Below are 23,372 nucleotides of genomic sequence, written 5' to 3'. Positions count from 1 at the left end.
ACATTCCATTATCCTAAATACAAGACGGCCATGCCAGATACATCATTTTCAAAGAGGCCATTCCCATCGTTGCATAATCCATCAGATACAAAAAAGGTCAGGTCAGGTCATAAAGATCGTTCACACTGGCGCAGAAAAAGAAAACACACGGAAGTTGCGCGGCAACCCCCGGGGCACACCCGTGGTTCGTGCAGCGCGGGTGGGTGCCACGGCACAGCGCCAGCGGGTCACCGACGGGGGCTAAACCCAACCCGGCAGGGGAGTGGGCTTACAGGCGGGAAGCGTGGACCACCTTGTAGTCAACGACCAGCTCGCGACCGCCATCGTTGATGACCAGAGCGCGCACGCTGCCCCGTCCATCCTCGAAGGCCTCGCGGATGCGGCGGAACAGGTGGCCCTGGGTCACGACGGGCAGACCCTGCTTGACGTCACCGGTCTCGGTCATGGCGACCAAGCTACCGTCATCACGGAGGTCCAGGATGCGGTAGGTCTTGTAGACGGGGCCGAGCATGGTCTGGACCACGACGGAGGGAGAGGGGTTGGAGACAAAGCTGGACTCCTCCTGCAGCTCCCGGGTGAAGAGGTCGACACCGAGGTAGCGGTGCTGGCCGGTCTGGGGGGAGACGGAGATGCGAATCACCTGGCAGGGACGACCCTGCAGGATCAGGATGTCGCCGATGCGGATGAAGTGGCAGGGGATCGGCACACTCTCCGTGGTGGATGAGTTGCCACCGGCACGGGGTTCAACGATGCGGACATCCTCACGGACGCCTTCACGGAAACGAACTGGACCGCCTTCGTCAGCGACGACAAGTTCCTGGCGGTTCTGCTGACCATGATTGTGGTGGAAAGGGTGCATGATGCGGTCGGCAGCGCGCTCCACACCACGACGGAAGGAGTGATAGTTACCGTCGTCGTCGTAATAGCCCATCTTGCGAGAAGGAGGGGAATCAATCACAGTCTTGGTCTTCAGGACCTTGACAGAGGTCTCGTTGCTGGGAGGCGGGGGAACCGGCTCAACGCTCTGTTGACGGTTCTGGTAGGGGTCACGACGGTACGAGTCGACGGGCTTAGCCTGGTAAGCACGGTCGTACGAGACGTCGAGCTCGGTCTGAAGAGTGCGGTCGTACGAGACGTCCCGGGACTGCTGGCGAGCGCCGGCGTAAGAGTCTACAGGAGCCTGGGAGCGGCGGTCGTACGAGGAAGTGACGTCGTAGGTAGGGTTGACCCGACGACGATACTCGCGCTCAGTAAGATCAAGCTGGTTCTGGAGAGCTTGATCGTAGGTGGGCTGACGGTCTTGAAAGCGGACCTTGGGTTCACGGAAGCTGCAAGTGTGTCAGAGAAAAAGGCACTGGCAAGGATGATTGGAGCCGGTGGAGGTCCGACCAGGTAGGGGCAAGCAAGGCAAGGAGACAGGAAGGTTGAGACAGGGTTGGGGTGAGGTATGATTGGGTGGAAGGACTTAATACTTTTTGGGGAGGAGGGATGGGGGAGGAGGGGAGGTAGGTAGCTAAGCTGGGACCAAGGTTGGGAGGGGGGGTGGGAATGAAGAATGGAGAGATCGAAGGGAAAAAGAGGGAAATGCGAATAGAAAAGCCGGGCGAGTTGTTTGTTTTGGTGCCACGTAATTTAGTGGAGGACGCGACTAGCTGAAGCCCGGCCGTGACACCGCTTCTTGTCTCTCCACTTGGGCGCAGATTGGCGCGGGGCGGAGATGCCCGTGCCAATCCCAGGCAGCCACTGCCTCCTCGTAATAATCCCAATACAAAAACAAAACAAAACAAAACAATAAAACCAATCCAAGACAACAACAAAAAAAAAAAAAAATAGTCCGACTCACCGTTCACGCGCTAGATCAACTTCGGGATACCGGGAGGTGGGCGCTGCAGAGGGAACAAAGGCAGAACCAGCACCGGCACCAGCACTGGGACCAGGAACAAATGTCGGACTGGTAGTGGTAGTAGTAGTCTGGATGCGCTCGTCAAAGGTGACGTTCACGTCCTGATGCGAACCACGGCCAGCGGCGGCACTATAACGATCCTGCTCGAAGCGAAGGTCGACTTCTTCCTTTCCGTAGACACGTGGGTCAGGGAGAGGAGCAGAGGTTCGAGTATCTTCCCGTTCGACGTGCGAAGTGCGATCGAGATTGACTTCTTCCTCTACTCGAGCAGTGGCAAGAGTAGGTCCAGGAACAGCGTCACTCCGGTACGACGACGGGAAGACACTGAAGGGGATGGGGACGCGGGCGTCAAAGTCCAGATTGGCTGTCCTGTGGGCGTCTCTTCTCGAATCCCTTTCGAACTGTTGGGCAACAACTCGAAAGGCGAGACAAGAAAAGACTTTATGGGGGAGAAGTCTTTCTCGGGGGGGTTGAGAGGGAAGGGGAAGTGAGGCTGGTGAGATCGATCACTCTCAATCAGCGGAGAATTCCTGGGGCAGAGGAATGTGAGATAAGCTTAAGCTTAAGAGGAGAGGGGGGAGGGGAAGAGGGGCAAAGAGGGTGGAATGGAATGGATAGGATGGATGGATGGGGATAGAGAAGAAGAGCGAGGATGGATGGAGGAGAGGGAGTTGAAGTAGCCGGAGCTCCCAGGCTGTTCTGGCTGGGAAATACCGCCGTTCGGTTTCACTCACGCGTACGTTTGTTTACCTGCCCTTCGCCCAATCGGGCGCTCTTCAGCTGCCGGATCAGCCCCGGGATTCCTCACTATCGTAGGTTTGTAGGGATTCTACGCAATATCGACTATCTCCTCTATCGTCAATTAACAATCAATTACAACCCACCTCCTGGCCCGAGGTTCCTGCTGGCTTCCACGGTCGGCCTTCATCCCATCCACGGTTCCCGGCCGTTCGATCCCATTGCACGGCGCCCGCTATTTGTAGATACCCGAACGCATCTCCTCCCTGACGCCATCGCTTCGATAGCTCCTCACAACGCATCGGCGCAAGCTCCACCTCTTCACTCTTCACGCAATTCACATGCTAATGCGGCAGGCGATCTTACCACTCATCACCACGAGGCTGGCCAGCCCCCCTCCCCCCCCAACCGAGTCCCCATGGCAACTGCCCTTGATCCTCCGGGTCACATCGGGAAATCTGGATCCCAATGGATCTGGATCCCGCAAGCTCCAACCGATCGTCGCCCAATGCGTCCGCCGTCCTTGCCGATGTTTGGGAGGTAATCAATCCTCCGTACCTACGGAGTACGCTCTCGTGCGTTTCCCAGCGAAACCAACCCCCCCCCTCCTCCACGAGGGTCTCGTCGCTCGCCCCCAATGGACGGATCCGATCCGTGGAGCTGACTCGCCCTGAGCTTCCCCATCGGCCGGCCAGCTTGAGCTCTTGGTCGCGCCCAGCCTGGATCGCTGCAGCTGGTGCGCCGTGCGCCTCCGTGTTGTCCGGCCATTGGCGAATCACGCCGCCTGGCCCCCAGCCGGTCTCATCCGCCCGGCCACTCTCCACCCGCCCTCGACGATTGCCACTGCCCTGCCCATCGGCCATTCGTCGCGGCTGACCAGCCTCACTGCTGGCGCCGCTTGGTCTTTCCCCAGCCCGCCGGTTTTCCTGTCCCTGCTGGCCCCAGTGTCCTAAGCTCCAGAGCTCCCTCGGCTCGCGCCAGAGTCTAGACGTCCCCCAGCAGGAAACCAATCTCCGGTCGCCAGGGCACCATGGCTGCCTGCTGCTCGGTTGCTTTCCTCGGTCGGCTCCCTGGGTCGGGGCCGTTTCCCAGCCATCGCGACTAGCCGAGGGATCAGTCTCTCATGATCTCATCACTCTTCAAAGATCAGGGAGCACATGGATCGCAATCGCGGCAGCCGGGCGATAAACCCCAGAGATGACCTCTCACATGCTGACTCCACCAGCTCGTCCACGCAGCGGGCCCCGCACAACCGGCGTCCAGCCCGGACAAGAAGCATCACCAACCTACAGTATACACCACAGAGGCCCCAAGAACGAGAAGCGTAGAGAACGGCCGTCAATTCAGATCGCCGGCGAAATAGCAATTATGGCATTATATCCAAGAAATAAGTAATAAGAAGGCCATGGCCCATCCTGGGCCACAGGCCGGCCAGAATGGCAACAAAACGAGGGTATCGAGTCAAGTCCAAAATGAAATCCCAAATGTTAAAAGATAGTGTATCCCAGCGCCAGTCCCCAAACCACCGTGCTGTCTGTATCTCGTAAGGCTGGCGTTGCGCCCTCTGCATCCCATTTTTCTGCCTCCTTTTTCGCCTGTCCACTATGATTATGATTAGTCGCAACGCGTAACAATGCGAAACCGAATATTACAACAAGTATTTCCAACACAAACATCGAAGAGAAAGAAGAAAATCAAAGATCACAAGCACTAGATCGTATATATATGAGAAGCAAATGCAGCCCTTCAGCTCCGCAGCCCAAAGGCCTTGCGGAGTCGAGGGAATCGTTTCTTGCGGCCGGACGACGATATCGCCACATCGGCCACGTTCGCCGGTCGCCCCTCAAACTTCACCCCCGACACTCCAGTCGAAGGGTTCTCGTTCTCTTTAGCGGCGGGTTCCGGCGCAGGGGGTACAACCGTACTGCCGTTCAGACTGGCCTCCTCGACCGTGGCCAGTCGCTCAGATGGACCACTCGCGGGAGCGGGTGAGTCTGCCCGAGACTCTTTGCGATCAGAGCGCAGTGGCCAGCTGTCGCCTCGGGAAGACCTCTGCGAAGGCCGTCGTAGAAGCTTGGAGGGAGGTGGGGGCGGATTCGTCGCCGTGATGGTCGTGACAATATTCGATTGAGGGCCCGGCAATGCAGGGTCCCCTCGTGCTGGTTCCTGGTCCAGCCGCGCGCGCTCTGGAAGGGCCCCGTTTCGCACGGATCCATCTAGGCTGGCTTTGGCTTGGACACGATTGACGGGCGACCTCGACTTTCGAAGACTAAATCGATGCAACAGCCCAGGCTTCCGACCCCGGTCAGGCTGGCGGAGGAATTCGTCAAGCTCATCCTCCGTCATGCCGCGATTTTTAGCGACGGCCGCTAGTGCAGGGTCCCGCGATGGGTTCGACTTGCCGGGGGACTGTGGCATGGCTCGCGGGGGTGCACGGTGCTCGTCGTCGGAACTGTCTTCCAGCTCGGTCGAGTCACCGTCGCGTGCCCCCTGTCGACGGGGAATGCCCCGGACGGGTCGCATGGTGTTCGGACCCCGTGTGTCATCATCGCTCGAATCCTCGTAACGATGTCGTGACCTCCAGGCCTCATACCCCTCATCGTCCGAGTCCGAGTCTGGAAAGCGCGACGCGAAGACCCCGCCGGGTGCTTTCGTCAACTTGGATTTTGGGGCTTTGCTGTTGGAGAAGAACGAAGGCTTTTCCCGCTTGGAACTATTGCCTCGGAGCGTCGTGCGCATGGTACTAGGTCCAGCTTCAGAAGACACCGGGCGAGTCTCAACCGGCGGGGACGTCGCTCTGTTCGGAGCCAGGCGGCTCGGGGTGTTTCCACGCATGGTTCGTCGCATGGTATAGCTCGAGTCCGCTCGGGCGGGGCGACTAGCCCGTTTGAAGCTGCTGGAGGAGTCGCTGCCGCTGGATAGGGGCCTCGGGGAAGCCGGCGCGTTCTTGCCGTTGACATACGACACCCGATTCACGTCAGAAGAGGGTCCTTTCATGGCGGCTGGGCTCCATGAGACCGGCCTCTTTCGTATACTGTCCTGAGGGGGCCGTTGGCGTAGGTTATTTGCCTCGGGCTGTGGCGACAAGGAACCATTTACACCGTCCACACCGCGCAGGTCCTGGTCGCCCAGGCTGGGGCTGTTACTGGCCCCGACTAGCATGGAGTGTCTAGCTGGTCTCACGGTCACAGACGAGGAGCGAGAGAGATCCCCTTGAGAAGAGCTCCTCCGGCTCTGTGACTGGGTGGGAAATGGGGGGTATGGCGATGAGAACGAAAGAGGTTCATGGGAAGACCCTGGTGACTCGGGTATGGGCGCCATACCCTTATCTGGCAAGGCTGACCCTGCCCGGGCAATCTGACAAGTGTCGGGGATGCTCGGCCAGTCGGTAGATGATGGCGGGGGTTTTTCTTCAATACCCCCGGTCTCTGCAGGCGGAGCCGGAACTGCAGCTGTATGAGCTCCTGGATCGGCTGCGGTTTCATCGTCGACAATGGCATTGATAGAGCCGTAACCGTTCCCTTCGACCCCCTCTTCAGCATCACTGTAGATACTGTCGCCTGACTCATCACCACTCGCCTCGTCGTCGACAGGGCCCAAGGCAGCATCGCCGGCTGCGTGGCGGGTGGACTTCTCCTTTGCCTTCATCTTACCATGAGCCTTGCGGTCAAACTCCAGCGACGATCGTGGAAAGCCGCCGGGAACTTCATACCACTCGAGACTCGACCGGGCCTTGGATGGATCGGGGGATGCCGGCTGGACCATAATGTTGGGCACGGCCAGAGTCGTCTCCGCTGTGCGCCCCTGCTCGGCATGGGAGGAGACCTCCAAGGCAGCGGCCGGTCCTCCTGGCGCTTCGGCCAGATCTGATCGCCCAGTGAAATGACTCTGCTGCGGCGACTTCTCGGCCTCGGACTCGCTTTCGGCTGCGTTCGCAAGCATCAGCGGTGCCACGCGCTGCTCGGATTCCTTCGATTGATTATCGGAGAGAAGGCCCCCGATGGCGTGATCATTGGAGAACGACCACCGGAGTGCTTCCGCAGGCGAGTCGGACGACGTCGTCGACTCGTTGTCGCTCAGTTCAGGGACGGCTTTCTCTTGGACGTCCCCATCCCTACCAGCTCGGATGCTACCAAACGATGGAAGAGCCCGCCGGGGCTTCAGCACTTCGTCAAACTCGGTATTCAGCGGAGTGGGTTTCCTCTTCCCACTGAACCAACTGGACTTGGACTTGGGCAACTCCGGAAGTGACTCAGGAATCACTTCATCGGGCGAAGTGGGCGGACTCGCAGCAATCCCGACCACTTCCGCCTCGTCATCAAAACTGACCTTGATGGGCTTCCTCCGGATCCCTTGCTTGGTCCCTTCATCGGAGGCAACGGAGGTCCCATCGGAAAGTTCGCTCAACGGCGGTCCTGGCCGCAGAACAGATTCCGTTCGGCCCTCCGGAGAAAGGGAGCTCTTTCGCGAATTCTTCATCGCTGACTTGGCTGGTGACAGGGACCGAGGGGGCGGTTGGTGCAGATGCTCGCCTGCAAAAGCCGCCACCAGCAAGTGACGCGAGAAGTGCGCTGATCGCCCGGGACTACCCGACTGGGGGACGTTCGACGGCTTGTTGTCCCGGCCAACATCAGTGGATGGAGTCGGCTCGGGGGGACTTACCGGCGGACTCAACAATTGATCCTTGCCTGTGTCGGGAGTGGGTGGGAATTTGATCGCCACTGGAGCATCTGGCGTCACACTGCCAACCCGAGGTGGAACGGTTCGCTGTCCAGGGGCATCAGACTCCGCGCGTTTCTCGCCCTGCGCGTCTTCGGGAACCGTGGAAGGCCGTTTCACTAGATGCGGGCGAGCAGGCTGTTTTTGTTCGGGCGGTGCGGCTGGCTGGCTATGAACCTGGTCGGGAATCGTCTGCTCGCGAGGGACCGGAATGCGAGGGGCTGCGGGTGGAGTATGGATTTGAGTGATGTCTTGCATCCGCGGGACAATAGCGGCCTGGGCTGCGGCGACGGCGGTGCCCACCGACTGTGCGCCGCGGCCAGGACTTCCTGGGGACACACCCATGGGCTTTGCCATCCTGACTGACCGAGGACTGGCGTTGTTGGACTTGGGAGAATCCGGGGAGGACAACTGGCCGGCCAGCGACATGCTGGCGGACGCGTCCCGTCTATCCAGCGCATTGGCGGGCCCATCGGGGGAATTTGGCCGTGAGTTCATCGGGTATGAGAAATTGACGGAGTTCCGGCTCCCTGGTCGTCGAAGGTCTGGCGAAGGCGTGGCACGAGGGGCAGGCCGGGTGGCAGAGCCGCGGTCGACGCTCATTCCTCGCCCCGCCGCGGGCTTCGCACGGGGACTGGGTCGCTGGGCCGGTCCGACGCTGGTCGAACGCTGACCCTTAGTGTTGCGCGCGGTGTACTCTCGGGGGATGGAAGGGAGCGGCGGGGCGACATCGACTGGGCCGGAACTGGATGCCGGGCGTCGCGGCGACTGGTCCCGGAACGTGCGGGTGGACATGGAGGCGGAACTGTTGGCGCGGCGGAGGCCATTCCGGCTTGTCGGACGCAGACTGGGCACCCCGCTTGCCTGGGACGAGACGGAGGCCCTGCGCTGCATCATGCGCTTTGTCTGGACATTTTCAACGGAGGTCGGGGTCGGAGTGAGACTGCGCAGGGCGGCGGCTGCGGCGGCGGAGGACAGGCTGCTGGAGGAGGGTTGGGATTTAAGAAAGGCATGACTGGCGGCGGATTGAGCTGATTGCGACGAGGAGGCAGAGAGTGGATGCTGGATCGGTCAGCCGGGGGAGATGAAGATCGGGGCATGGTTGAATAGGAGACTCACCTGATGTTGCGAGGAGCTCCTCTTTCTGCGGAACATGGCTCAGGCGGTGTGCCGCGAAGGGGGGTAAGTGAAGGTCTGCAATTGCTTTTGGATTTTGGGTCGTGAACGGCGTTATATCGAGATAGATGGGAAATGGGGATGGCAAAGAATGGGCAGTTGGTGCGGGATCGGGGATGAGTGTTTGTTGACGGAGAACGGAGGGATGGCAAGCAAGCAAACAGACGGGGGCAACGAGAGAGGAAGGGAGAAGGAAAGGAGAGCGGAGCGAAAGAGAGGGAGGGGGTGAGTGTAAGGAGGGTAGGAGATGCAGGCAGGGAAATAAGGATGCAGCGAGAAGCAGGAGATGAAGCGAAGGGAACGTCGGAGGGACGAACAGGAGAAAAAAGGAAAGCCGAACATGAAATCAAAGTTCAGTTCAGCGCAGTTTCCCGGTTGGGCTCTTGCGTCATGAGCCAAGCCAAGCCGTCCGCTAAGCCGGGACGGGCAGTTGGTACATCATCGACCAGACTGCACGTAATTTGGGTGTAGAGCTGTCCAAAGGTACATCCATACATACATTCATATCTGCCTCGGGTTCCAGCAGCGATCATATGCTGCCTGTACCATCTACATAATACTCTTCCTACCCTCCCCATCCCATTTCCCCCATCTCATCTCCCATCACACCACACCCACCCTCAAAAGTATATCAGTATATAAAAACAATCACTACATCATGACCTCCCTCCCTCTCCCCCCCACCATCACCACCCGCCTCATCCCAACCCCCCCTTTAACAACCCACATCCTCGAATCCGGCGCTCCCTCCCAAAACTCCCCCACCACCCCCCGCAAACCCCTCATCCTCCTCCTCCACGGCTTCCCCGAACTCGCCTACTCCTGGCGCAAAGTGCTCCCCCAACTCGCCTCCGCCGGCTACCACGTCGTAGCCCCGGACGCACGGGGCTTCGGCCGCACGACGGGCTGGGACACCCGCCCCTACGACACCGTCGACCTGAACACGTTCACGGGCACGTCGCTCGTACGGGACGTGGTCCGGCTCGTGTACGCGCTGGGGTATACGTCCGTGGCATGTGTGGTGGGGCATGATGCGGGGGCGGTCACGGCGGCGATGTGTGCGGTGTCGAGACCGGATTTGTTTCGGGGGGTCGTGTTGTTGAGTCATCCGTTTGGGGGGGTGCCGAAGGTGCCGTTTGATGTTGAGTCGGGTTCTTTGTCGGTGGATGAGGGGAAAGGGCCAGAGAAGGAGGAGGAAAAGGAAGGAGGAGGAAGTGGGAGGGATACCGTGCATGAAGATCTCCTCGCACTGGGCCGAAAACATTATAAATGGTATTACTCGACGGAGGCTGCTAGTCGGGAGATGGAGAATCCGGCGGGTGGGATGCATGCGTTCCTACGGGGGTATTTCCATGTGAAGAGCGGAGCGTGGGAGGGGAATCAGCCGGAGATGTTGAGCGGATGGACGGCGGAGGAGTTGGCGCGGATGCCGTATTACTATATCATGCCGGCGGAGGCGAGTATGCCCGAGGCGGTGGAGATGTTGATGCGGGGGGCGAGCGAGTCCGGGGTGGAGCGATGTCGGGAGTGGTTGAGTGAGGAGGAACTGGGGGTGTATGTGGCCGAGTATGCACGGACGGGGTTCCAGGGGGCGTTGAATTGGTATCGCGTGCGGACGGCCGAGGGGGGCAAATATACCTGGGATTGGGAGGTGTATGCGGGGAGGAAGATTGATATCCCGTGTGCGTTTGTGTCGGGGAGGCAGGATTGGGGCATTTATCAGGAGCCCGGGGCGTTGGAGAAGATGCGGGATGGGACGGTGTGTTCGAATTTCCGGGAGTTGAGGCTGGTGGATGGGGTGGGCCATTGGGCGCCGCAGGAGAGTCCGGAGGTGGTGGTGGAGGTGATTCTGGGGTTGGTCAAGGGGTTGTAGAGATAGATCTCTTATACATAACGAACCATATAGAAGTAAGTCGGAGTAGGAATGCCATTCACATATATACGTAACCCATTACCCAATCATTCAACCAAAACGCCACTCTCAATCAAAAACATAATTCATTCATTCAGCATTACATGCTCACAACGAGTCATTATCGGCTCGACTCACAGCCATGGGGTATGATAACCAAGGAGAGACAGGGTATGTACTTGGATATAACAATAACAGAAAAACAGGCATCTACATCATAAGAGATCCCAACACGACAATCAACAGAATCGGCGCCACAGCCATCACACCCGGGCTGGCCATGCGCGCCATAGCCCCGGAGGTCAGGGACTGCGAGGCGAAGACGTATCGGAAGCCGATGTCGGTGGAGTTGAAGCAGTTTTCTTTGGTGACTTCTTCGACGTCTTCGGGTTCGGCGAAGGTGATGTCCACGCACTGTCGTGGGTTAGTATCATAGTCCACTTGGTGTAGGGTTGGGGGAAACGTACGTCAAAGAGTGCAGCGCCGTGCTTGGCGGCCTCGACAATCTGGATGGTGGCATTGTCACCCGGGCTGACGGTCATGTTGGCGGGCAGGGGCACCTGCGGGAGACAGATGGTGCCGGGGTAGGGGTCGTTGGTGGGACCGGTGATCTCGAAGACGGAGACCATGGGGTTGCTCATGTTGGGAGGGATGGTGCCCCAGCCGATGTTGATGTAGATGAAGGCCGTCGAGTGGCCGCGGAACCAGCCTGGTTGGAGGGCGACGGCACCGCCGGTGACGGGCCACTTGGTGCGATTGCGGGAGGTGGGCATACCGCCGCCTGGAACAGTCAGTGTCAGTCATTCGGCTTAGGGCTTCGAGGAGGAAGCTGGGATGGAGCATACAAGGGTAGATCCATTGCATTCCATAGGGGTAGACGTAGGAGCCATTGTCATAGGCGACTCCGAGACCGTTCGTCTGCTCGACTGTGCCGTTGGTGTGGAGGTTGTTGCCGCGGTATCCTGGGTAGGTGATGATGGAGTGGGCATGGACCAGGCTCAGACAAAGCAGCGTGAGGGCTGCTGTCCACCGAGGTATCGACTCTGTGAAGGTTCTCATTGTGAGGGTGGGAGGGAGGAGTACAGGAAGGAGGAAAGGGACAGAGCACAGAGCAAGTCTCGAACAGAAGCGCCACAGGAGGTAAAAGCTTTGAATATCCTCGACTAGAATCCCATCAAGAGTTCACAGTCACGGCGAGCGATCCAGCACTGCAGGAATGATCATCATGAAACCAAGCCTCCAGCGCCAGGAGGGCTGACGGGACTTTTTGAGTCGAGACAGAGACATGGCCGGTTCCTGCCATGGCGCTCACGTTCGCCGTGCAGCGGGGAAAGCAGACGGTCTGGACGAGTCACAGAGCAAAGCGCAATGTGACAACTCCCGCAGGCACAGCGTCGTCGAGGGACGACGGTTCAACGGGCAGTGGAGGATGGATGGTGATAGCGGCAGCCAGTCCGGACCAGGGTTGCACCCGTGAGGAGACGAGCGAGGGACATTCCTCGCCGGGGATTGGACGGTGGAAGAGACCAAGACGCGGGCTGCAAGAGCCATCACGTTGACCAGGGCGATTCTGGCCGGTCATTCGCGGAGACGAGGCTGGTGGTAGCGCCGGGTCGGGGCCCTGGAAGACTAGAATGAGGGGAACGACGGGCGCTATCCGGGCACGGCGCTTAGAGATCGACTGAGAGGGGCTGAAGGGGAGGTGATCGCAGTGTGATGGGACGATCGTCCTGCATGGGTGGGAGTGACTGCTCTGCTGCTGCTGCTGCTGCTCCTCCCTCCCGCTGCATCCAGCCCGCATTCTGCCATTCAGCGAGCGATGCAATTCTTCTCTTGGGACTGAAGCTTTATCCGGCTGTCTGTTCGGGTGCCCTCAGCAACCAATCAGACCCCCCGACTTACCGCCCACTCGATCTCCGCCGTCACGCTGCTTTCCTTTCCTTTCCTCTCGTGCATCTTCCAAGTTCCCTCCAACCAACACCACTTCTCAATTCCCAACTCCAACATCCAGCCCACCATCAACCACTCAAACTCCCAAGCCAGATCATCATGCCCCACAGCTCCCGCAAAAAGCCCTCCCGATCCCAGACCACCGCCCAAAAACGCCTGGAAATCACCGACGCCGCCGGCTGGACGCATGTCACCACCAGCGGCAATGCCCGTCGCTGTGTGCGCACCACCACCGATTCCACCCACCCCCAAGACATCCCATCGCATCTCACCCCCGCCGAAGCCCCTCCCAAACTCACCCTAGACGACCTGCACACCCAATTCCAACAATCCCTGCGCGTCTGGAAAGAGTCGCCGACTTGGTCTGTCGTGGAAAAGACTTTACTCCAACAGACCGTTCAACACCCAGGATCACAACCAGACAACGAAATCGATTCTATAATTTGCATCGGACTCGGTAGTCTAAGCGGGTTCCTGCGCGGCGGTTGGGTCGATCGTCGAACCGTCTCCCTGTATCAATTGGCTGCGTTGGTCAGTGTGGTGGATTGTTTGAGTGAGTGGCCTATCCTTTCTTGTGTTTCTCGTCTTTCTTATCTGTTCTGCTACTTTTCTTATGACTATATGTACTTTGTTCTTGGTTGCTTGTTTTACTACTATTACCTCCGACACCTATTATTGCACTACTAATTAACAATCCTATCATAGAAACAACCACCCAACAAACCCACCCCATCAAGACCTACGCCCAAGACCCCGTCTTCAACGAACTCGACAAATCCCTCCTGGCCTCCCTCGACATCACCGTCCTCGAGACCCCCCTCGCATTCGAGAAGATCTCCTCGCGCACCTTTCTGTTTTGCCCGGGCGCCGAGCGCGCGCATCTGGAGCAGGTGCTGGCGGTGAATCCCTCGTTTGTGTTTGGGGGCCCGTTGGAGGATGTTGAATCCCAGGAGGTGAGTCGGTTCGTGGCGTCTAGGGGCTCGGTGCGGTTGCCGCAGTTTGAGGAGCAGGAACATGCCTTCTGGAACATGCGCGTCTACTATCCCCAGGAGGAGAGGGATTGAGCATGGTAGAGGCAGTTGGCGCCTTGCGCCTGGCACCTATCGCTATGTCCACAGCGGACAATGACCTACCGTCATCTACGAAACACCTACGCCATGCGCGGGACGGCCAGCTGCAACCAAGTAGGGGTGGTATTCGTCAGCCCTAGATGGTACAGACCATCGACATCAAGTGTTCAGCACGCTATATACAGGCACGCCATCAAATAATCAGCGCGCGTAGCACGCGCGGCCGGATACACCGTCGGCATGCTCCGCAAAGGAATGAGTGCAGCCGACCCATGCACCAGCCCAGTAGAATACAATCCAGGACAGAAAGCTCAAACACCGCAAGCAACCCACAGAGCTAAATTGATCAAGCCGTAATGCATCATAACACATGGTGTATCTCGGATATCTTGTATACATCGATTCCATCATCACACGGGTCGTTAGGTAGAGGACGTAAAGTCGCGAACCATCGAGTGCGTTCACGTAACCGTTTTGCCGCCACAGTCGGGAATCTTGAGCCCCGGCTTCAGCTTGCGAGCCGAGTCCATCAGGCCCCATTTGTCTTCCCACTCCTGGCCCTCCGTGTTGTATTGAACCTTCCACGGCTCATCGAATGCCTCAAACCTGCATATTGTCAGACAGGTCTCGCCACGGCGATAACGGGCTATGCTTACCAGAAATACTCTGTACCATTGTCCAACGCTTGACACACCCAATCCGACAGGAATCGGTTCATCTCGTCGATGCCGGCCACGGCGCCCTCCTGGTCATTTTGGCACTTGTTGCCGGCTCCGCAGTCATTCCCTCCACCACTCGGCCACCCCACCTCGGAGATGATCTGCTGTTTATTCGTTCCCGTAGTCAGCGGGGCGTCGTGCGTCTGCCAGAACGTCCACGTCCAGCTGGCAGCGTCGTCAATCTCGACGCCCCCAAAGAACGGATGGATGTTCGACATGACAAAGTCGGCGGCACTGACGAGTTGCGCGTTCCAATTATCGCCCAGGTCCGACGTGCCCACCGGGAGATTGATGTTCTTCTGCCTGAAGTGGTCCTTCACATCGTTGATGTAGCCGATCAGGTTCGTTTCGGCGCTAGCCACATCGGAGCCTGCTCGATATAGGGCCTCATTGCCGACAATTGCCCCTTTGAAGATGGAGGTGTCGTTCGCGTCCTCAACGATCTTATACAGTTGGCTGATCTGTCGATCCGTCGTCGTCTGGTTGGTGTCAATCCAGACGCCCAGCCAGACCTTCATGTTCGTCAACTGCAACCGATCAATGGCATTAAGGACCATCTCCGTCTGATTGCAGTCGGTGCCGTACAGCCGGATGGTATTTGTCAACTGGGTCAGAACCGCTAGATCGCGGGTAACATTATTCTGCGACGGAGGGTATTGGAGGCACAGCGGATATTGCACCCCCCAAGGGGTGTAGTCCATACCAGGAAACACCTTGTGGAGGTTTGGGTTATTCATGAGGGCCTTGATCTCGTCGGAATTCTTGTCGAGCAATCCATCGCTGTCTTTCGTACCATCCGAGCCACTGGATCCTCCCACCGACGATGGATCCCCGTCATGTTCTTGATGGCCGAGTGTACCCCCAATAGCACCCCCAACAATAGCCCCGATGATTATCGACGCCAGAACGAGCCCAACAATCCAACCGCGCTTGCGGCTGCCTCCGCCGATTATGTGTGTACCCCCTTGACCCTTTTCGACGATTTCCAGACCATCACCGGAGACTGCGCCGTAAGGGCGGTTAGGGTCAGGTTTCCCTTTGAAAAGGGTTCGAAGCCAACCAAAAAACCCCCCGGTAGCCGCGGCACCGCCAGCCCCTGCAGCAGGTATACCACCGTTAGATCTGTAGTTCCCCGCTCCCTTCGGAACAACAGCAAAACCATCATCCCCGTCGTCAGCAATATCGTCCGGATTAATGACGAGCGGATAGTCGTGAGAACTGTAGGCCGAGTGCCGTTGATATGGTCCCGCATCGACACCTTGATACGGACTATCAAAGAAGCTACGTTGAGATGGAGTGGTCCCTGGTGTTCCATGATCTGCTGAACCCGACCCAGTTCCAGGTCCGACATAAGAACCGTAGGAATCGCGAAGTCGCGACGTCTCCGAACTGGAGTATACCGCTCCATCCGGCGGTGCGGGGACATAGGGATTATCGGAGCCTGTGGTGTTGAAATCCCGTTCTGCGGGGACATTGTGAAGCGGACCATCTGTTTCCCTGAAAGCGTCAACCCCACTCCGGCGATTATGAGAATTGGCCACGCCAAGCGCGATACCACTGATTCCGCCGCCCACAGCAGCTGGGCCGAGATTGTCCATACCCGGTGTGGCAGTGAAGTGCCGCTCTAGACGCTGACCCTCCGGAACTGAGGGCAGACCGCGATCGAACAGCCGACTCTGCGCCTGATCCCGAGCAGAAATGGGCGACGTCTCTCCGTATGATGTGCTGTAGAGGCCTTCATCTGCCGATCGCATGGGCGGAATCACTTTCGTGTCTGGTCGCACCAACCCATCATCGCCGCGACTGTAACTAAAGGGCCGGTTGGCACCGGCCATGCTGGAAGCTGTAACGAACGGCGCTACTGAGATAACCTAGACGACTTAGGGAAGATCGAGACAGTAGGTAAGTAAGAATAAGATGGGTAGAAAGCTGGTGGCGGAAAAAGGAGATGAAGGAGGGCAAGAGGGAGAGAGATGGTGAAAGACCCAACTAAGACAGCACGTAGAACGAGGCAAGGGCAGAAAAGCGGTCTCTGGGAAGGTAACAGCAGCGACGACGACGACGGCAGCAGCAGCAACAGCAGCAGTCGTAGTGTTGCTTAGTAGTGAGGACCGGAACCTGACTGGGTGTTACTAAAACAAGAACAGTCTGACAGCAGGCCGGAACCACGGGTCTGCTTCGTAGGTGATCCCGCGGAAGTCACCCAAGGGACGGCCGGATCTTGCAAAGGGAACTGCGACTCACCGGCAGTGTCAGCATACCAGCGGCACAAGGGAAGGGCAGGCCAGGCAGACACTCAACCAGACTGGATGCAAACTAGGTTTCGGGGATGTCTTGGATCCGGGACGTGAGGGGGAGGAAAGGCGGGTGAATGGGGGGATATCGGGATGTGAGAGACCAGTCAACCCGGAATAAAGGACAGACTGAGCCAGAGGGAAGTAAGTGACTGCATGCGGAGATGAGGAAGGTGAGGAAAGAATCCATGGTGACGAAGCAAAGGTTAAAAGGATGGCGAGTTACTTTTCCCTCGTGGGCGGCGGTGGCCCCGACAACCATCGGGACTAGCTGTACTATGTATGGATGTATGTAACTCTGCCCTGTCGCAGCGTCGTACTAAAACCCAGGGTCCAGCTGCCACTAGGCCCCACCGGGTTTAGTGCCTTCCCCGAGTCGGTCCCCGGGCGGTCGGACTAATCGGAATCGGGGGCTGCACGTGCCCCTCCTCGATCCCCCCAGAGATGCTCGGAGTGGGAAAAACGCCCCGAGCATCCTGGATGCGGCAGCTCGACGGATTCTGGTACAATACTCCGTACGTAACGCCGCCATGCCACATACCAGGCGGCCTGAGGATGCCACGACCTCGGGCCTGCGCTCGGTCGCAGGCGCCATGGTCATCTTGGCCTCATCCCTGCCACGCAAGTGGCGTTCAGATATCAAAGAAAGGCATCGGGGGAATTGGCGACATTGCATTCAGCCACTATACCGTATCATAAGTCATCATCGCTCATTGTATTTTCAAGGTGGAATCTGCCGTTAAATCATCACAATCATGTCAACAACATAGAAGATATCCAAAAAGTCCAACGCCCGATCCATCAGACCGCCATATGCCATATTCCTCCTGCCCCCCCACAGTTTCTATTACTTTACATAGCGGCCCATAGTCACTGTCACCCCACCGTCATATCGTCGGGGACAACCCGGCAGAAGGATCAGGCACAAACACAGACAACCAAACAAAGTCAATGAAACTACCGTGAGCGCCAATTCCAGGGCAGCCACGGGCACCCGGGTGGTATGGTATTTAGGCCTCGACTTCTTCAGCACTGCGCTGCGAGGCAGACAGTCCGGCACCCCGAACCGGCGCCCCCGCCGCCCGCCGCCGACGCTCGAGGAATCGTCGTTTTCCCGCGCGGGTCTCGTAGTGCCGGGGGATGGAGGCCGGCTCCTGGCCCGCCGCCAGCATCGTACTGCGCATTTTGTTCCGGTACGCGTCAACTACATTCCCGAAACGGGGACAACGATTAGTCACGGTTTTCCGTCTCCGAGGTGGGGACTGCATCGACGCCATCAAGTGGATATGCAGGCGACGCAAGGGGGATAGGGATGGGGAAGATCACGCACGAGATCGCTGCAGGAACAACATCCGCCCCGCAAATACTCGACTTTGGCTCCAGCTCATTCGGTAACCCAGGTCGTTCAAAATTACTTCTCTCTTCCGTCGGCCTCGCGACAGCCTAGGAACCGCAATCTCACCATTCCCGTCCATCTGGGGTGCCGGGACCATGATCTTCCCAATCGTCGAGCTCTCATCATTGTCATCATCATCAGCAGCCCCGACGTGGTCCTTGATGTACCGATTGCCGGGTAAGACTCGCCCTGGGGGGTCTCTCATCTGAACAGGGAAGTACGTCCGAGGATATACCGAGTTGGACAGGCGGTAGGAGTCCGGAATTTCGTCCATATCAACCTGGTCCAACATCACCTTGACACGGACGCGACAGCCCCGCTGGTTGTCGTCCACCAGGATAAACTTGCGGCGTTTACCCTCGGGAAGGGTTCCGAACAGGGCATCGTTGCTTGGGTTGCGCTCATCATCGTCGTCGTCCACTTCCTCGATTCGGTTCGAGGATGTTGCGATGGTCGGGTGACGTCCAAGAGATCCGATCCCACTATCTCGAAGCAGTGGTGGTATCGACGGTCCTCGCGGTCCCCCCGAAGCACTCGCGGGAGTCGGGTAGGACGGATAGCCATGGAACACCTGCGCCGTGCGGATGTCCGTTGGTGACGGGCCGGGTTGAGGAAGGCCATCCGGGGCCGGTGGACGACTGGTACCGTTCGTAAAGTCAGTGGTACCTATTATATATGATAGGACAATATATAAATTAGCCTACGCAAAAATGCAGGTGGCACGTCATGTCTGGAAGCACAACAGGGTACAGCATCAATGTAGCATAACACGGGAAACATGAAGCGGGTATGAGTAAAACGAAAGAAAAGCGACAGAAAGCCTCTCCAGACCCAATAGAAATACAGGGGATACAGTATCCATCATTCAGAGAGAAACACATCGATTCCACGTCCATCGACCGGGGGGGGGGGGGGGGAACCCGCCGACACGAAGTTGGGAAACAGATCAAATGATACAGGGCAAGTCAATCAAGAGCACCGTTGGTAGTTTGGAGGCAGTGTTAGAGATAAGCACATCATGTGTGGTGGAACATACCGCTAACTTCTTCATGGCCTGTACTTCCTTCGGGTTGAGCGTGGTGGTGGTGGAGCTGTGGCGGGCCCATGGGCAGTGGTCCCAGGCTGGGGCGGGAAGCAGGAGCGGGCATGCTGGCACTCGGAACCCCCGGGGCAACAGGAGTAGAGGGGGCCATATGAGGGGGTTGCACTGGGATTCCCTGCCGCTTGTTCATTTTAGCCATCCTTCTCACGCGCCGGCTCCGAAGCCGAGGGTCTTGGTTGCTGTTCCTCCAACTATCAACCGCACGTTGAATCAGACCCCGTTTGCCTCTCAATGCGGGATTGAGCTCCGCCAAAGCCCATCCGACGGCATTACACTCTGTCTCGTAGACCAACCGGTTGCCGCGGTATTGGTCCTTGCTGCAGCAGGCTCGAGGGTACACGCAGTTCTCGGTCTTGAACTCCTGGCTAAGATTATCCACATTAACCGATTCAACGTCGCACCGGATAGTATACTCCATTTTCACACGGTCCCGGGAGTACTCAAAAGCAATCCACTGTACTCCATTGCTATCTTGTCGTACCACCAGGGGCGTCGTAGCGGGAATTGGACCGGGTGCCGCGCTGGAACTGGCCCCGACATTGGAGCTTTGATGGTGAACAGCACTAGCCGATATAGGTGCGCCTGTGGAGGTAGGATGGGGTGGGTTCAGCATGGTCCTCTGGGGCGGCGTTGGCTGTTGCGCCGTCGCAGTATTCGGGCTGCTCGACATGTTTCCGGTTGAAGCCTGTGCAGAGTGATGTGGCAACTGCGCGGAGCTTGTGGGATGAGGCATCATCAACGACTGTGACGTGAGGGGATGTTGTTGGGGGGATGTATTCGAGCCATATGGCGGTGGCTGCACCGGGTTGATAGGCGAGTATGGCTGATAGCCATACATTTGCGATGTCATTTGAGGCGATTGAGTATATAGACTTCGATTATGCTGTTCATGTGTCTGAGAGGCTACCGAGGCAGGAGAGCTGGACTGAGGGGTATGATATATCGGAGGGTATGGCCGTTGCATTTGCGTGGCGGTAGCCATTATCTCAGGCGGACCTGCGCAATGCATTAGTCGACTTGGTTGAAAAAAACTGGAGTAACCATTCATGACGAAGTTCATGACTATGCAAAGGATTCACTAGATGAGCGCTGCTTCACACTTACCACTCGACGAGTACTGGCTTGGTGCACTGGCGGTACTGTAAGAAGAATGAGATGAATAATACGATGGCTCAGATGGCGGGCCGTAAGGATGCTGGTGATGTAAGACTCCGTTACCTAGCGCGTGAGGTGCGTATGAACCGGGGGGTAATGTAGTGGGTGGCTGGTGTGGCGAGCCTGGTTGCTTCTGTGGTTGGACAAGTGTTGTTGGCCTGGGATGCTGAAGATGAGGAGGTTGCGGGCCTGGATGCCGATGCTGAGATCAAACCACCGTTAGCGCAGTTATCTGTAGCAAATCCAAGAGCAAAAATCGAGACCTCAACGCCGGAAGATTTGCGGGCAGGGTTTGTTCCAGGAAGTTAAACGCATCAGGAAAGAAGACAAAGAGCCAAGTGTTCAGGAATAGATGTCCCAAGGGAAGCCGAAATTGGGGCAAGGTTATCCGGTAGTCACTAGGAAATCCAATCTCCGGCCAAAGCCGTGTAGGTCCTCCGTAGTTAAAGGTAGTTGATTATGAAGAGACCGCTGCGCCCGTGAATGCATACAAGCCACAAGGGAAGTCACTGCAACCGGCAAGCCTTTTTGGCAGTAGTTGGCAACTGGTGACCCAATTGTGGTTTCTGCCAACCCGGCCAATTTGTCCCCAACCGCAATGTAAATTCGAGACATTTGCAAATAGCCAGCGGGTAATCTCCCCTCCAGGGGAAATGAAAAGCGTAGGAAAGAGAACACGTGAGGTCTGGATAGAGTGCCCGAATTGGCGAAGCAGTCAAGGCCGAGTCAGCAATGACTTTCTGCAGACGCGTCTAGAGACCAAGACAAAGTTGGGGCAAGACCGGTTGCGGAAGAACTCCCAGCCTCATTGGCAGGTTTCAGTCATAAGATGATGAAGATTATGCGAACTTTGAGTATGGCACGTCGCAGATTCGCCACGCAGCGGAAGACCAGGAGTCCGTGCATCGATCACTGGCCCACTGCGGGAAACGTCATGGCGATAGGAACGTGAGACGGCAAGGCTTTTCGTATACGGGTTCATTGAGCGAGGACTCTATCCGTATGCTCATATACTCCCGGGTTTCTCCTGGTAGCGCTCATGCGGCGTGGACGGGGTAGTCCTTGGATGCAGACAAAGGCATGGGCTGACGCAGGCAACGTAGGTAAAAAAAGACAAAGATAGGCAAGCGTAGGGAAAAAAGAAAACCTTGAGAAGAAAAACAGCATGACAAGCAGGAGACATGGGTTAAGCAGTTAGCAAGAAGACACTCACCGGATCGTCGACGGGCTCGTCCTTGTACTTGGGTGCAGTGGGATGAGCTAGGTCAGTCTGAACCATGCCGGTCATGACTGACCTCGAATGGCCGGGGATGGAATTTCTTTTTCTGTTTGACGGTTGCGCACTCTTCCCTCAATGGCTTGAGCTCATATAAGGGATCTGGGAAGAGAGATAAAACAAAGTTCAGCTTGGGTCCGGGAGGTAAGAAAGGATGCGCGTGAGAAGATAGTTCGGGGCGACGGGGGGAGGGGATGGGGGGGGAGGGGGCCAGAAACGGCTGCGGGAAGGATATCTGGACTAGACTAGTAGGGGAGCTTGTGAGGAGAAAAGCTAATGAGAGGCTGAAGGTAACGGTAGTGGCTCGTTGGTCCGTGTGGCTCTGGACTGGGGGAGGGGACGAAGGGGGAGGGGGGGGAACTGCTGGTGATGGACCTGGTTAAACGGTGCAATGCGAGTGCAAGTGTAATGTGGAGGGTCCAGGGTCGTTATTTAGCTGCGCCGGCGACCCATCCTTCAGCCAGACGAGTCGTCCGAGTGGTAGCTATGCCAGAACAGGAATGGGGCAGTGGAGGAGCTTTGGAAGGGCGAAATTAAAGCAGGGAGAGAGATTGGGAAAATCAAATTAAAATTCGAGAAATTCAGGATTCAAAAGGGAAAAGGAAAATTCAAAAAGGGAAGAGGAGAGCAGACAGTGAGGGAGGGCAGGACAGCGTCAGAAGGATGCACTGACTAGTGGGGATATCAGGATGAGCTTGTAACTAGCGGGAAGGTGGTGTAATATTGACCAGGATGGATGCAGGACGCAGGAGTAGAACCCGAATGCGACACTTGGGAGTATGAAGATGATTGACTCGACCAGAATGAATCCTGGCCACCGACACGGTGCAATTGAGGGAATAGCTCCGCTGACAAGATGATTTGCAGCGTGCAGTGGCCGATGCTCACAACGCGGTGACGGGGCAAAGATGGGAGAAGAAGAAAAAATAGAAAAAAATAATTTTAAAAAATAAAAAATGCCAAAATAAAAAAAAAGTAAAAAATATCAGAGTCAGATTTCCAAGGAAGACACGCAGAGTAAGGCATACAGTAGGGGACATTGTCTGCAAAAAGCAATGTTGGATGCGGCGGGTGACAGTTTACCTGGATCCCACCACTGACATGGCTGCGGACTCGGGAATTGTTTGACGATAAGAACGTTGGCTGGTAGGGGTGATTGGCAAGGAAAACAGGCGTACTCCGTACCTTGAGCCCTTTGAACTTGTAGGTAAAACCGGCCAGCAAAAGCGGTAATGGAACGGGGTGTACAAGAGACGATGGCAAAAGTTAAAAGAGCAGGAAATGAAAAGGCAGACAAAGACCAAAGACAAAGAATCGGAAGAAACCGCCAAGCGTCGAGATCTCGAAACTATGTCGATGATGAGCAGATGCGGATCCGTTGTTTCGCCGGTGGTTATGTGCTTGAATACCTCCTCGGAGATGAACTCTGAAGGCCAAACAAAGACAGGGGACAAGTGAAAAGAAATTGGTGGTTTTAGAGAAGGACGTTATGGATCAACTGCTTGTTGGATGGCGGGTAGAGCTCCATGTATCGCACGCCCTAAGTTATACTGGGATCGCATGGGTGAACAGGAGAGAGGATGGTCACTGATAATCCTCATAGTTCTCCCCCGCCTATCATGCTGCAGGGGAATAATTATAACAGCCCCGAAAATATTAAGATCATTTTTGTGTCCATCATCCTACCACCCAGGAGCTCTGTAAGAGCGCATGCAGCTAGGTAACTAACAGCTGCCATCCATCCTCAAACCAAGTGGGCGTGTGGGTGGGTGTGTGCCTGTGGAGGGGTGAGTGTCCCTATGGCTGTGACAGATCGTGTTGGGCAGGTTCATTAATCATGACTATTTGTCTTCTATTTTTGCATTAGCCTCTCTTAGTGAATGCTGCTTCCAATGGGTCTTCTAGACTCCCACCCACAAGGAGCACCAAATCAAATTAAAATGAACGCAAATGAGGGAGGGG

At 56.9% G+C, this 23,372-nt stretch overlaps 8 protein-coding genes across 8 annotated transcripts; 3 read left to right on the top strand and 5 right to left on the bottom strand.

Annotated features, from left to right (window-relative positions):
• Positions 1-268: 268 nt before the first annotated feature.
• Positions 269-2,310, bottom strand: hexA (putative Woronin body protein HexA; the record flags this gene model as incomplete). Its single annotated transcript, XM_025715969.1, has 3 exons — positions 269-1,328; positions 1,844-1,886; positions 2,016-2,310. Coding segments are annotated over 3 exons (1,398 nt in total), but the record flags the coding sequence as incomplete, so codon positions are not given.
• Positions 2,311-4,387: 2,077 nt separating this feature from the next.
• BO80DRAFT_411417 (uncharacterized protein) lies at positions 4,388-8,855 on the bottom strand (the record flags this gene model as incomplete). The annotated part of the gene is made up of 3 exons (XM_025717969.1): positions 8,480-8,855; positions 7,788-8,422; positions 4,388-7,685 (listed from the first exon to the last, which is right to left on the bottom strand). The coding sequence occupies exons 1-3, from the start codon at positions 8,513-8,515 to the stop codon at positions 4,388-4,390; spliced, it is 3,969 nt and encodes a 1,322-aa protein (XP_025573175.1). The 5' UTR covers positions 8,516-8,855.
• Positions 8,856-9,194: 339 nt separating this feature from the next.
• BO80DRAFT_411415 (alpha/beta fold hydrolase) lies at positions 9,195-10,409 on the top strand (the record flags this gene model as incomplete). The annotated part of the gene is made up of 1 exon (XM_025717968.1): positions 9,195-10,409. One exon carries the CDS (start codon positions 9,195-9,197, stop codon positions 10,407-10,409), a length of 1,215 nt encoding a protein of 404 aa, XP_025573174.1.
• Positions 10,397-11,912, bottom strand: BO80DRAFT_411412 (copper acquisition factor BIM1-like domain-containing protein). The gene is made up of 3 exons (XM_025717967.1): positions 11,294-11,912; positions 10,916-11,229; positions 10,397-10,862 (listed from the first exon to the last, which is right to left on the bottom strand). The coding sequence occupies exons 1-3, from the start codon at positions 11,505-11,507 to the stop codon at positions 10,659-10,661; spliced, it is 732 nt and encodes a 243-aa protein (XP_025573173.1). The 5' UTR covers positions 11,508-11,912; the 3' UTR covers positions 10,397-10,658.
• Positions 11,913-12,497: 585 nt separating this feature from the next.
• Positions 12,498-13,462, top strand: BO80DRAFT_446948 (SRR1 family protein; the record flags this gene model as incomplete). The annotated part of the gene is made up of 2 exons (XM_025721575.1): positions 12,498-12,951; positions 13,104-13,462. The coding sequence occupies 2 exons, from the start codon at positions 12,498-12,500 to the stop codon at positions 13,460-13,462; spliced, it is 813 nt and encodes a 270-aa protein (XP_025573172.1).
• A 233-nt stretch (positions 13,463-13,695) lies between these two features.
• bgt3 (putative cell wall glucanase) lies at positions 13,696-16,395 on the bottom strand. Its single transcript, XM_025713743.1, has 2 exons — positions 14,125-16,395; positions 13,696-14,074 (listed from the first exon to the last, which is right to left on the bottom strand). Exons 1-2 carry the CDS (start codon positions 16,020-16,022, stop codon positions 13,930-13,932), a joined length of 2,043 nt encoding a protein of 680 aa, XP_025573171.1. The 5' UTR covers positions 16,023-16,395; the 3' UTR covers positions 13,696-13,929.
• A 1,096-nt stretch (positions 16,396-17,491) lies between these two features.
• BO80DRAFT_456929 (uncharacterized protein) lies at positions 17,492-21,422 on the bottom strand (the record flags this gene model as incomplete). The annotated part of the gene is made up of 5 exons (XM_025722199.1): positions 17,492-17,685; positions 17,812-18,543; positions 18,914-19,975; positions 20,084-20,336; positions 21,348-21,422. 5 exons carry the CDS (start codon positions 21,420-21,422, stop codon positions 17,492-17,494), a joined length of 2,316 nt encoding a protein of 771 aa, XP_025573170.1.
• A 901-nt stretch (positions 21,423-22,323) lies between these two features.
• BO80DRAFT_426947 (uncharacterized protein) lies at positions 22,324-23,100 on the top strand. The gene has a single exon (XM_025719894.1). The coding sequence runs from the start codon at positions 22,667-22,669 to the stop codon at positions 22,838-22,840; it is 174 nt and encodes a 57-aa protein (XP_025573169.1). The 5' UTR covers positions 22,324-22,666; the 3' UTR covers positions 22,841-23,100.
• Positions 23,101-23,372: the final 272 nt, after the last annotated feature.

This window comes from Aspergillus ibericus (assembly GCF_003184845.1).
Source record: "Aspergillus ibericus CBS 121593 unplaced genomic scaffold BO80scaffold_32, whole genome shotgun sequence".
NCBI classification, from domain to species: Eukaryota; Fungi; Ascomycota; class Eurotiomycetes; order Eurotiales; family Aspergillaceae; genus Aspergillus; species Aspergillus ibericus.
The sequence above is the reverse complement of the archived record's forward strand: the minus strand, read 5'-3'. Positions and strand labels throughout refer to the sequence as shown.

What these genes read in the sequence shown, in the direction of transcription:
- bgt3 (XM_025713743.1), bottom strand. Translation starts at nt 16,022, where the DNA reads ATGGCCGGTGCCAACCGGCCCTTTAGTTACAGTCGCGGCGATGATGGG. An exon ending in AATGGTACAGAGTATTTCTG is followed by an intron (nt 14,075 to 14,124) that starts GTAAGCATAGCC and finishes GACAATATGCAG; the next exon opens with GTTTGAGGCATTCGATGAGC.
- BO80DRAFT_426947 (XM_025719894.1), top strand. Translation starts at nt 22,667, where the DNA reads ATGGCAAAAGTTAAAAGAGCAGGAAATGAAAAGGCAGACAAAGACCAA.
- BO80DRAFT_411412 (XM_025717967.1), bottom strand. Translation starts at nt 11,507, where the DNA reads ATGAGAACCTTCACAGAGTCGATACCTCGGTGGACAGCAGCCCTCACG. An exon ending in AATGCAATGGATCTACCCTT is followed by an intron (nt 11,230 to 11,293) that starts GTATGCTCCATC and finishes TGACTGTTCCAG; the next exon opens with GCGGCGGTATGCCCACCTCC. An exon ending in ACGGCGCTGCACTCTTTGAC is followed by an intron (nt 10,863 to 10,915) that starts GTACGTTTCCCC and finishes AACCCACGACAG; the next exon opens with TGCGTGGACATCACCTTCGC.